Source organism: Zerene cesonia, chromosome 14, assembly GCF_012273895.1.
Source record: "Zerene cesonia ecotype Mississippi chromosome 14, Zerene_cesonia_1.1, whole genome shotgun sequence".
Classification (NCBI taxonomy): Eukaryota; Metazoa; Arthropoda; class Insecta; order Lepidoptera; family Pieridae; genus Zerene; species Zerene cesonia.
Genome location: NC_052115.1, coordinates 3,595,762 through 3,609,615, shown reverse-complemented (window position 1 = coordinate 3,609,615; position 13,854 = coordinate 3,595,762). Strand labels below are relative to the sequence as shown.

Below are 13,854 nucleotides of genomic sequence, written 5' to 3'. Positions count from 1 at the left end.
GTACTTAATATTTATTTGAATATTATAAATTTTTTGGTAGATCAAAAGACGAACCGATATACCATTTCTACATAATATAGTAATATAGTTAGTTTTTTCTACATAGTATAGGTTATTAAATAATTATTAATTAACTTATTATAGGTACTGATAGAGTTGGATCATGAACATTTAATGGTGTGAAGTGTATTGAAATTTATTTAATGAAGGAATTACGTATAATTACGTAACACAACGCCTTGGCTCGACCTATGAACGCATTTCTATGATTTAAAGTTTGTTGCATTTGCGTCCGCTTAAACTTGGTAAGACACATACAATTCCTTATTACCCCTACCTCCTAATAACTTATTTTCTTAATTCTTAAATTATTTATATAAATTAATAATTTCGCAACAATAACGACAACGACAATTTGTTGTTCGTGGACTTGATTTAATTTTATGTTTATTATCTCATTTGAATAACAATGTTCTAACTAAAATGTTTTTATCGTTGCGTTGCTTTTATTGCATTTTATCTCGTAACTTATCATCATTTTAATTATTTATTAAAAAAATAAAACATATTATAACTAGTTAATAATACTGCCATCTATACATATTTCTTGCAGAATACTATCTACTTACAAACGATTACACAGCCAACTTCATGTCGTACCAGTATATAAGTGTATAATCTATGTCATGTCGTTTCTAACACATACACGAGAGGGCACTGCAATCGTAAGAGTAATACTACATGTATTATTTAAAAAGAAAAATGAGCATAATAGTTGAATATTATATTTAGAAGCTTGGACATAATTATTAATTTATTTATAAACTGTGAAACAAATATTTCGTTACTAATGAATCTATTACTTTTGAAACATTCAACTCGGATAAAATTGTTGTCTATGTCATATTAAAATGGCTGCCTATAGTTATGTCCTGTCGGGATTTTGTATTCTTTGTTTATGTTGAAAAAATGTTTCCCATTTGTATTTTTTGACTCTAATGTGACATAATAAAATGTTAATGGATGTATTAGTTTTAAACATTCGTTTGGATTTATACAAGTGTGTGATTTGACATAAAACAAGTGGTACCAGCCTCACCTTGTAAAGAGAAAATGGGGAACTGTTTTAGTAGTACTGGAGAAAAAGATTCTAAAAACAAAAATGAACGGGTCAATACCCACGAAGAAGATCCAAGACAATTTCAAACTCCAGTGCCAACTCCACCGCCAGATCCTATACGATCTACGGTGAATCAGGGCCCCGATACTAGCGAGGTCGTTCCCACCCGAATATTTGTTGCCCTTTACGATTACGATGCGAGAACCGATGAAGACCTTAGTTTTAGAAAAGGGGAGCATTTAGAGATTTTGAATGATACACAAGGTGACTGGTGGTTAGCTAGAAGCAAGAAAACAAAACAAGAAGGTTACATTCCCTCGAACTATGTCGCCCGTTTGCAGTCCATAGAGGCCGAGCCGTAAGTAGCCATATAAATATTTTTATGCAATCGCTACAATAGTGAGCGGTTCCTGTACGACTTCATACACTCTATATGGTTTTATAACCATTCGTTAAAACATTTTAAGTCAGGAATAATTTGTTTACATACAGATTACAAAACATCATACATTTATAAGAACGATGCGTTATTACGATATCACTAGATTATTTTTAAACTAATTATTATACTTATTGCATATACGAAGAAACCCACTTTGATATTAGTGCTGATATCTGGTTTTTCCAACAAATCATTTTACTATGTTAATTTAATAAGTGTGTACTCATATTATCAGTAGATATTAAAAAGGAAACATGATTCATATGAAGTGAAAGCATAACTGGTATGTACACTTTATAATGCATTCACACTGTATAGTGTGAATGTAAATAGAAAGGTGAATTTGTTCTAAGTATAATAATAACAGTCTGCTTTTTATAATGATTTTTGTTTATTTAAACCTATAACTTGTTCAGATATATCGATAAGGTGAATGCTTGTGTAGGCACAGTATAACGGCGAAATAATTCTTTAAATTAATTCAGTAGTTACTGAGATCAACACATTCAAACAAACTATTTTGCTTTTCATTATAAGTATAAATAAATGCTTTTTAGAAATTATTCATAAATATTAAGGACGTATCACAGAAATGCACTTGGAAGATCATTATTTGTGCATAATTGTAAATACTGTTTTACGCAATAATTTTTCATACATACCTTAATTCAGGAAAATAGTGTGATTATAACAATTATAAAAACAATTCTTAAACCTTCTTACAATTACCGATTTCTTTCTGAATAATAATGTGTTAGATTGGTTGAGTTCTAAAAGTTTTATAAATAATTATGTGATTTTAATCCAACTGTTCCAATTTATAAAATTTTGCTGATCCAAAAGATCTTGGTCTTTATTTAAACCATCAATAAAGATTAAAAGCCATGAGGTACATTTTGTTATTATTTTTACAAATATGTGATGAAAAATTCTGAAGTTTTATTTTCACAATTTTATATGTATGTATAGTATGAATTTCATATATCTCATCTATTATATAATTGCAAAAGATTCTAAAACAAGATTGTTTTTATTTATTATAAAGGTAAGGATCCTCTCCTCTCCTCTACTTAAACATATAAGGTACAAGCCAAGATCCCAACAGCTGATTATGAAGAAAAAAATTTATATTGACATATTAAATTCATTGACAAATGTTTTCAGGGTAAAATGGGAATTTTACCCTAAAACATACATAGGCATGTTTTATGGTTAATATAGTTAAAGACCAAAAAAACTAAACAAAGTTGTTTGTTTTTGTCCATCTGCCATAATAGATGACAAAGAAAGGACTCAAAATATTAGAATGAGAAAACTTAATCTTTATTTCCATTTTTCTTATTACATTATGAATTTAAAGTACATTAATATTTGTTAAATATTGATTAGATTATAAACAACTTTCATACCACAGAATGTTTCTGAGAATTATTTTAATATAGGCATTTAATGCAATCTCTTATCCACTTAAATTAAATCTATATTCTGAATTCTTCAAACTGGATATTTGGATTTATAATATTGTAATCTTGTCCTGATGACCCAGATGAGACGGTTTAAATAATGATGCTATGCTCACCTTAATGTATTGCTATTTATTTTCTGTGTAAACAAGGTGTAGTGAAAGTAAGAATTTGATGTAGCTATTTGTATATATTGAGTTTGAAATGCAAATATTAATTATTCCACTTGCTTTTATTGTATTTTTCATATAATTGTTTATTCATATAGTATGTTTTGAACATGATTTAGTTATTTTCATTATCTTAAAACTATATTTACTCTCGCATATATTCGTTCCTTAAATCTCTCATTCCCGGTGATAAAATCGTACATAAAAATGTGGCTTTCAATATTTGAATAACTTTTGCAATTCATGATCACCTTGATAATAATTATTAAGCTTTTTCATTATACTTTTCCTGCTTATGTGTTCTGGTTAACACATGAGCTGAGAACCGAGGGATCCTGGGTTCAATTCCCGGTGGGGACGCACAAAAAAAAATGTCTCGGTCTGGTAGGACACAGAAGGCTGATCACCTACTTGTTTGTAAAGAAAATCGATAAGTGAAACAGATGTACATCATCTGCCCCATACCCCACTAGGGGACACGGGACTTCACTTGTCTTGTTTCCTGCTTATGCTATTTTATTATATATATGATATATGGTACCTAAACTTCTTTAGTTAACTTGCTTTCAATGTGTATTGTTTTTTATAATCATGAGCAAAGCACAGTAGTAAAATTAACAAAACAATATTAAAATTAGATTAAGAGTTATCATTAAAAAAAAATTAAGGAAAATTTCTGAATGTCTATTTGTAAAAGTGTAGGTGGGCTTTATATAGGTATGTGATGGTATTGTGAACTTATGTGTTCACACATTAATATTTAGGCACATACATTCTTCATATGTTAAATATTACTTATGACACTAAACTGATATTAACTACTATGTGTAACTTGTTAAATCTGAAACCACTATTATATTGAAAATCTGCAATTTTTGTTTGCATGTGCAAGCTCTAATATAGCAGACTATTTAACCTATTAACTTTTTGACTTATCTTAAAATCTTAATGAGTTACTATGACAGATAAATTTATAATAATTAATATCCGAACATACATTAATTTTAGCGTAAAATATTCTAAGCGTTAATCGCGATTACTAATTAATTTTTCCTGTCAACCTACCTCGCCTCGCCACCGGCGGCGCCAACGCTTTTTAGCTCGCCGGCTATGAATTTTAATCCGCCTACAAATTCTAGGTATTCAATAGGTTATGAAACTTGAAACTTTATTAAACCTTATGTTTAAGTAAATTTTGCCTTGATTTGTCTAAGTAATGTATGATAAATGAAAAATCTTTTTTGAGTGCGTCATAAAAATGAATACATTAGCAACTGAATTTTATTTTGTCTACATTGACAAAGAAAATGAAATTTGATGTTATCATTACGATTTGAATAAATTCAGAAAGCACGTTTGTAATCAAATAATATATGAATATGCATTATACATGTCAAAGGTAGTCGAAGTAGTTAATTTTCAACATAATCGATTGCTATTATCCGTTTTAGATACGCACGTACGTCGTTCGTCATCGTTTTCCACTATGTTGTACGGTTACTTGGTGATATAACAACAATTGTGATTTTTATTTACATCGGAACTGCCTGGTCAGGCGTGACGAATTATGATTTGTAACATGTTTAATGTTTGTACCCGATAAACACGAGCGTCCTCGAATTGCTTCCGTTGGTGATAATACACTGTCGGAAAAGCTTTGTCGTCATTGCCTTTGTATCTCGGCAGGTAACCATTATGATAAACATTTGAATTGCACGCATATTTGACTGTATGACGTACTGCGTATATCATACTTAGTTAAAAGGAGCAATATGATCCGAAATCTTCTATTTTTTTCAGCGTTTAGTCGTTACATATGTCTATAACTTATTCTCTTATTTCTTAAATGGTTTTTATAACTACTTATCCTAGTAGCGTTCTTACTCAAAATATAGTAACGAACGAAGTAACGAACATTTCGTTTCGGCAAATTCATTCGTGTTTGGAATGCGTTCGAAGTGATAGAAATTCTTTTGTCTCTGTATTTATTTAGATTTTCTACCGATTTAATTAAAGGGGCGGTTCAATTTCACCCGGTGTATTTGTTAAATATGGTGGCGTTTTTATTAAATATTATAATCAAATCTCAATCAATATCTTAATTATGGAAGGAAATATATCATGACGTAATTTTTATTGTATTTTAAAATTAGCTTATTTCTTACTTCATTTTCCTACAGAATAATGAAATGCATTGAAATTGGAATGGTGTTTTTAATACTCATTTTACATTCAATTATGCAAGAAACTCATGCTAATATCAATATTTAACCAGTCTTTAATTACGTGGAATGTGCGTAACCAACGTTTCTTGAAGTGATCAGATAGGTAATGCTTATCCTCTTAGTATAATATTATTGCTAAGTTATAAAAACGCTGTGTATAAATTACACTAATTGCATAGCCCTTTTTCATTTATAAGAGCACTGGTCGCGTCTACATACTTGGCCATAATTATTTGTATAGGCGTAATACTTTTATAAGAACTGGTAGCTTGTAGTGATCAATAAAGTATTGCTCGTGCGACTTGCTTACGTCATATCGAAACTTTAATTTAATTGATTGAAAGATATTGTTCCTTTTTAAACCTATAATAGGTAATTGTTGCAAAAACCATGATTACTTTTTACCAAAATACGCTTATGTTAGGTGTTCAGTACCGGGTATTTTTTTATTTAATTTCATTCATTCATTTTAATATCACATTACCACAATGATTGTATATGTAAAAAAGAATAAGCGCCGATATAATGTACTTACGGGTGAATTTGGCGTGCAAATATTCTTCCCTTTTTACTTCTGTTTCCGTGTATTATCTATCGATTTGTCCTCAACGCGTAAATTGATACCAGGATTGCCTTCAAATAATAATTAAAATATCGTATTTCGTCGTGCACTGCGTAAGGTCAAAGCGTAAAAAATGCATTGACTCGAATGAATTAAGCCTGTATGCACTTTACGAAAATCAGAGTGGAAGTCATATATATATATGCCATTCTAAAAAGCAAAAGAAATTGTTTAGCTTTGGATAAGATATCCCATAATACATGGGGATATTTTTTTCAAAAATTAACATATAAACTAGGTATCCAACTTCATTTAGGAATTGGATAGCTAAAGGTTACTACCTACCTTACGTTTTCTAAATGAAAAAGTTAGGTATAAAATTAATCCTGCTTTTAAATCGTGGCAATTGAATGTAAGCCGACGGTGACGACTACGACGACGACGGTTCATAATTTTGTATTAAAGAAATTCAGAAATTTGTCTGAGTTAGTAATTGTTAATAGGTATAATAGATGTATCTTCCATGTGCGTATCCTTACCATATTGTAATAAAGCGAAAGTATGTTTTGTTGTTTTGCTTTCTTTCATTCAATTGTATGATTATTGTCTCTGAAGATAAATGGCTAAAGAGGAACAGGAGATTCTTACATCGACCACGCGGGTGAAACTTCGTAAAGATAGTATTTAAGTATATGTGACTTATTCATATCTAAAAAATAAAAATCCTCGAATAACCCCTTTCATACATTAAGCAAATTTATTCATGATACTGCTAACTACGGATATCAAATTTAGTAATTCTGTGAAAAGGGACTTTAATGATACTTGGTTATTCGTCACATAAACGATTTGGAAAGTTTAGTAATTTGCAGTTAAATTTATTGCAACGGGCTCATGACCTAAATGTACCTAGTATTTGAATTTAATGAAACAATTAATAAAATAATATAATAAGTAACGTATATTTTATGATTTAATTGTATAGAAAGCCCTATTCAGTGAGGCTAATGCCAACTTCATTTGGTTCATATCCCGTTAGGGGAATAGGCTGTGAACGATCTTCTGCTATCTTACCATGTTTGTTATTTACTCATTGCGATGCTCAAGATAAAAACAGGTACTTACTGAAATACTTTATTTATTATTCAGGGTTGATTTGCAAATCTATAATATTAAAATTTATATTTTAGTTAAGTACGCCGGATACATAAACAGTAAATACTGTCCAACAATAGTATCTCACAGTTACATCTTGTATGCAATTCTCTTGAATATAGATAGAATTACAGGGATGCGTTTTCCTCGATAAACAAGCAAATTGTTAGACAAATATTAAATATACGGAATTTCTTAGGATTTGTATGTTGCCTTCGTAGATGAGTTACAGTGTTTACTGTAGCTTGTTAAACGGTATTCATGATGAATTTTTCAACTTGTGTCGATTCTATCTTGTAGCTAAATACGATTCTTCTCTCACTGAAGCTTTTTTTCTGTTTTAATCCGCCGTTTTAAGGCGGATTTAAAACAGAAAAAAAAGTAAGTAAAGTAAGTTTCCGCAGGCGGAAAGCTAGTTCTAGATAGGTCAATGAATAAGATGAACATTTTTGTCATTAATTTTATGTCGAAACAATTTCTCTCAATTTACATCTCAAATCCTAATAAACAAAAGAGCGTATTCTAAGGAAGGATATAAAACCAACACTGTACCTATATTCAGTGTTTGTGTACCTACCGGTGAAGTGACAGGAAGTCTGTCAATTCGATGAATCACTCGAACTCCATCACAATCGGCAACGTATAACGCAACGTATAACGACAATTGTTTTGTATTACTATTAACACTTGTTTTTGAAACTGTTTGAAAAAAAAGAGAACGGAATGGTCAAACTGTTTGTCTTCAAATATGTAACTTATTTTTCATGAGATATACTCATAGAAATTTAGTAGATTTCGTCTATTGTTGTGTGAAATTAGATTTTGTAGTAATTTTCTTAACACCAAGTTGTCCAATATACTTTTTTTTTTGTTTAGGTACATATAACTGGAATTTTTTTAAACTAATTTTCTGTCAATCAGGCATAGAATCAAAAATCTTCATGCTTAATAATAAAATTTCACAACTCCCTATCATTCCGGAGCACGTATCCGGTCCGGTCCTATATCCTGCCGTGAAAACATATTATGACGATTACCTAAAACTTAATACTATCTCGGAAACAGTGGCTCCAAGGAAAAAAGATTTGACACCACTTTTTATAGATAATTTTATCACCTACCATTTACGTCTAAGCTAAATTTAAAATAAACCTTACCGTTTAAATTCTACACGCAAAATCTTAACAGTTGTTCCCAAAGTGTATCAGAAGCTGGCGAAATCATATTAACTTGGAGCTGATGATACGACGCAGTTCCGGTGGTTTGTCGCTGTGTGCGTAAACCATAAAAGACAATATTCAAACGGTGAACGTCGGCAAACGGACGTACGTGACGTACTTAATGGAATTACTAGTTTCTGAGGAATTCTAATGAATAACCACCGTTAGAAATGTCCATGTTCTTATATGAAAGAAAATGAAAAGGAAATCTTTACCAAGTGCTGAGGATAGAATCGTCAAACGTTTTATAAGAATCTCATAAATCATCGACATAATATGTCAAGGTCGGTCTTATGTTTAAATATACAATACAACTTTATAGTATTTCTTACGGCGATAAGGACTTATTGATATGGATTATGCGTATATACGTAGCGTAGTCGTAACATGACGTCGTACATAAATTTAGTTATTGTAATTACACTCACCAAACTTAACACATTATGAGAATTTCATATGAAATGCCTCATTAAACCAGTACTTATTATGAAACATATTTTCAATTACCACATATCTAAATAAAGCATAGAAAAGTCGGTTATAAAGATTATTATTGTAGTATGTGCGTATTATGAATAAAATAGTATCAAAGACGTGAATCTCGACAAATATTAGCAATTTATTTCTAAGAGACATCAAATTATCCATAATAGTATTTCTATGATGATACCAAGTGTGAGAAACGTGAGGCTTGTTGATATTATTAGATTCATGCATACAAGGTGGCTCTTTAAACCACAATGTCCATGGTTATCTTAATGTCACTATATTTGCCTGCGAATCTCGTCTGTAAACATGTCCTAGAAATATCATTCGAGTATGAGGGTCTAATTAAAGATTATCACCCGCAGATTATGCTAATGTAATCCATATCTTGTCCTATAAACTAATGTACTGCATAATTTTCGATAGCCAGAAATAACTCGTCATCAGATAAACGTTGACATACTTATTAGTTATTACGAACAAACAATTCATAAAATAAACTGAGATAAGTACAACACCTAATTGAGATGGTAATACTAAAGTCACAAGAGATGGTAATACAATAGAATTTTCATGTAGCGTAGTTGCACTGTAATTATACTTTTAAGTATGTGTAATAAAAATAAAAACCTCTAAAGTTATATTTTATGAACTACTACATTTGAATTCTAGATTTTTATATCACCTTCAAAACATCAACTTAGAACTTGTACTTAGGCCGGATGGAACGGACTACTTAAATATTTTATACAAACCTTTGATAACAAGTTAGTACGGCGAAGTATTTTCGGCTTGTTTAAATTTGTTGCAGAAGCTTTAAATATCCATAAGCAGCCTTAAGCTAAATGGCACGGGCCATCTGACCTGACAGATGATGGGTGAGCCACTAACGGCTTCTAAAAACCCGCATTTCCTAGTAGAGACTGTCGGCCGACATCTCTAGAGGAGACGAGACAGGATGCGAGTTCAGCGCCCCGGTGCCGTCCCTAACGATCCGTTGTACAGCTTGTAAACCTACACTGTGCTAACATAAATTGTGGTTTTAACGCGCTCACTATTTACATGATTCCAATATACCACATCGCAAATTATTTTTCATATTCATACTTCTGTGATTAAACATTTATTTTTTTGTACTTTTTATTACTGATGAAATAAATGAGAGTACCCAGAAAATTCACCGAGAATCTCGAAAGAAATAAAATAAATGTAAAAATTAAGGAATTCGTGTTAAATATTGATTTTATAATTATGCTGTTTATTCAATAAGTTCCCTTACGTAATAGAATTCATTTGAATGTGTAATACGCCGGACCTTTCACAAAGCATTCGACAGAATAGCAGCAAAAAAGGTAACCAAAAGTGTATGCGACTTTTTTCTATGCTACTTATATATACATTTCTATAATTTATATTACATAATATATAGTTTACTTATGCTTGTACACTAAAATGCTCTCCAACCACCCTCCAATCCCCTAACACCAAACGAGTTGCGGTCGTTGCCTTATTGCATAAGCCATACATGGTTATTGGTTATTCACGCGTCAGGGCAGATGATGCTCACCGATAAGTGGGGCTCTAGGCTCTCCAAGTTTGATCTAAGAGAGAGCAGTGGCCGAGATCACGTTCAATTAGGGTCATTGTAAGCGAAGTGTCGCGTATGGACGCGCGACGCACATCTTCACACGTAGCACTAAACAAACTGCATCTTCACGATTACACGCTATACTGATATCCGTTACAGAAAGTGATCTATCGAAATTGGGTTATAACCAAATATTGTGCCGACTTTCGACACTAATGATGATGATGCATTGTTAATTTTGATTGGTGCAATAAGAATTTCTTTAGGATTAAAGGCATTTTTCAATTTCATAATGTATTTTTACATACATACATTCTACATAATCATCTTGAAAATATAAAATATTGTTATAATATTTATATAATATCATAAGGCGACTGTAACCATTTCAGGCGTCATCAACTCCTAGTATCAGAGTTATATTTTATAGATTTATTATAATTACACTGGAATGTTGAAATGGAGTTACGCATACGGTTTCATATTGGGTGCACCTAGGAATGTTGTTTTCAACCAATAAAATCGGTCCACCCCGTCGCCAAAGAAATTATAGCTTCCCTTCCTTAAGTGTAGAGGAAAACGCATAGCACGCGCAGACGAACGATTAGCTCTCCTGGCGCCGCTGATGTATTAGCTCGCTACACGGATGTTTTGCGGTAATATTAATATCAACCGCGATCCACGATGACGACTAGAAGTTTCTAATGCCTGTTTTTTTATCACGTAATTAATTTATAATGAGACTTGGAAGTTGTTCTTGCAATGGTTCTTCAAAAGCACAGCTTCAAATGCAGGCCGCTATTAGCGCCTATGACTTAATTGTAGGAATGTTTCTCCATAAATTTTAACATGTCTATATTATGTATATTTATAAAATTTAAACATCGATTATCCCTTTTCATCGGTAAATAATATGTTAACATTTCAAGATTTTTAAATTAACACTTATAGTGAGTAACATGTTTCGTAGTGTGATAGCAACTGTGTAATTCTTGAACATTAACTTATGTTTCAAATAAAATTCAATTAAATTTATAATTGAAACATGTAATAAAAGCGCTTAATAAGGATCAAGACACTTTATTTTATAGGATAGCATTAATATATCTAATTGTCATTACTTTCACACACGATCCCAGTGGCGCCAATGACTACAGCCTACGATTATTTTTAGATTAGAAATGGCTTAACCGCTTTACGTAATTGAACGAGTCGCATGCGCAGCTAGATCCAGAGTATTTGCTTCTAAATATAGGCACAGAGGTAGCGTGCAATTATACCTTATTATCGCATGCTTCCAGTGGAAGGCCGCGTCTTGCCGCAGTTATTAGTTGTTGCAGTTTCTTTAGAAAGTGTCCAGATGTGTCGAAACTGAAATAAGCACGTTGTCATTTGCAAGTTTTTAGCTGACCTGGGATTCCAGTTGATATAAAGATTGTTTTCGCAAGACGCGCGTGACATAGGTAAAATACTAAGTCCCATCAGTGCTTCGTTCATTTAATAATATAGTCGAACTGCCATTACATACTCTCTTGATCAGCATATTTTAACTATCCAAGGCACTTTATTTGTCAAGAGATTCCAGCGGACGTAGGATCGATTTATTGTGACTTGTGAGTTAAAAGTAGTGACGAGGATTTTTAAGCCTGAATATTAATAAATTTTAAATATTTTAAAAAACATAAAATTTAATTGCTTACCTTAAAAATAAAATTCCTGATCTTTTTTATATTTGGAATTTAATCCTGTTACCTAAAAAACGAAAAAAATCGTTGCTTTCAATAATAACTATACTCGTATAAGAAAAACATGTTGGTACATGCTCAGAAGCTGCAAGTGATGGCACTTTCAATTATCACTGCACCGCACTATGCGCCCACGCAAATTATTATCGATTAATTTTTAATGAAATGTTTTCACTGTGCGGTTTTATGAATACTTTCTCTTGTTCCCAGTTTTAATTTTTTGCTTTGATATAATATCTATCTGCGCTACAATCTCCAATGCGCCTGTCATTCACAGTATTTTCACTGTCTTCTAATGTCATGTTATGTTCGTTGCTAATCCTAATTACGTATTGGAATGAAATCGTATCTGACGTTGCACTGCCAATTAATGAACTTATAATAATCGTTGTCAGCTTAAAAATAATGTAAAAAACCCTCGCCAATTGACGCACGTCTCGTGCAGGTCGGATCCTGGTACCGCGAAATGTCCATCGCATAGGAGTGATGTAAAAGGCTTTCAGTGAATTGGCCGCGTCGTAAATTTCCGCTGGCCTAGATTTGATTATTAGAAACGTCGACGAACGAACAGAGAAAATAATATTTTTTGCTACCTGCCAATTTATTGGTAATGAAGCGTAGCATGCGCGAGATGCGAATGCGACATACGTAAGTGAGAGTTTTGCAAAACCGAAACTGGTATATGTAGCGAGCACTCGCGCGTGAGTAATTGTTATTGCTTAGATATTGGTAATTGACGTGTCCGGTATGCCGTCTGAGCTATCAACAAGTGCAAGTGGTGGTCTACTGTCGCATTCGAAACTCAACTCTGATGTCCGCTGTGAGGATACAATGTTTCGTAAAATGGTATATGCTCTATAAAATGTTGACTTTCAATCTTATTAAAATATCATGACAAGTTTATAAATAACAGTACAAATATTGATCAAAAAGGACAAAGGGTAAACATAGATTAAAACAATTATAAATTATGATGTATTAAACTGAAAATTTATTGGTAACTAGTACAAAAAAATGTTATTTATTCGTAATTTCACTGAATTTATGATTTATTGCCGTAATGATGATAGAGAAATCAATATAATAAAATTGACAACTGGGAATAGAGCATTTCAAAAACCATTGATGATACCCTTTCATCAAACGGATTACCTCGATTAATTATGGTATATTACAATTAAATTACGAAATAACTGTCAATCACTATAATAGTCCGGTCAAATTAGACCAAAAAATCAGTAAACCCACGACAAATTCAGGGGAAGCTGAAAATTCTAACAATTGTTTAAATTATAATTATAAACATTGTCTTAAAAGTCCCAATCTATCCCATGTAAGGAAAAAATTTTAGCGGGGTAATAAGGTCCAAAAAATGAGTTTTTCGCGATTTTCTTGAAAACGGTAAGTTTTATCGCAAAATTATCCCTGACATAATTTGTAGATCGGGGAATTTCCTATAAAAAAGGTATCAATAATTTTTTCCCTAAAAGCCACCGCTTCTGAGATATAACGATGCAAAAAATTGCGAGCGTCATAATATGCCTAAGTACCTCACCCATATACTTTCTGTAGCTATAATGTAAGTAAGAATATGTTTCTATCGGTGATTTTAAGTTACATTTAAAATATAAAATACTCATGAGTATTATTCTGAGAATATCAGGTATAATGAAACTCG

The 13,854-nt window shown here is 31.8% G+C and overlaps 1 protein-coding gene across 1 annotated transcript in view; it reads left to right on the top strand.

Moving 5' to 3' along the window:
• The first annotated feature begins 895 nt into the window (after positions 1-895).
• Positions 896-13,854, top strand: part of LOC119831742 (tyrosine-protein kinase Src42A) — a 78,845-nt gene continuing 65,886 nt past the window's right edge. Inside the window, exon 1 of the mRNA XM_038355227.1 lies at positions 896-1,478. Within this exon, the coding sequence (XP_038211155.1) occupies positions 1,114-1,478 (365 nt within the window). The 5' untranslated portion in view covers positions 896-1,113. The remainder of the gene's footprint in view (positions 1,479-13,854) is intronic.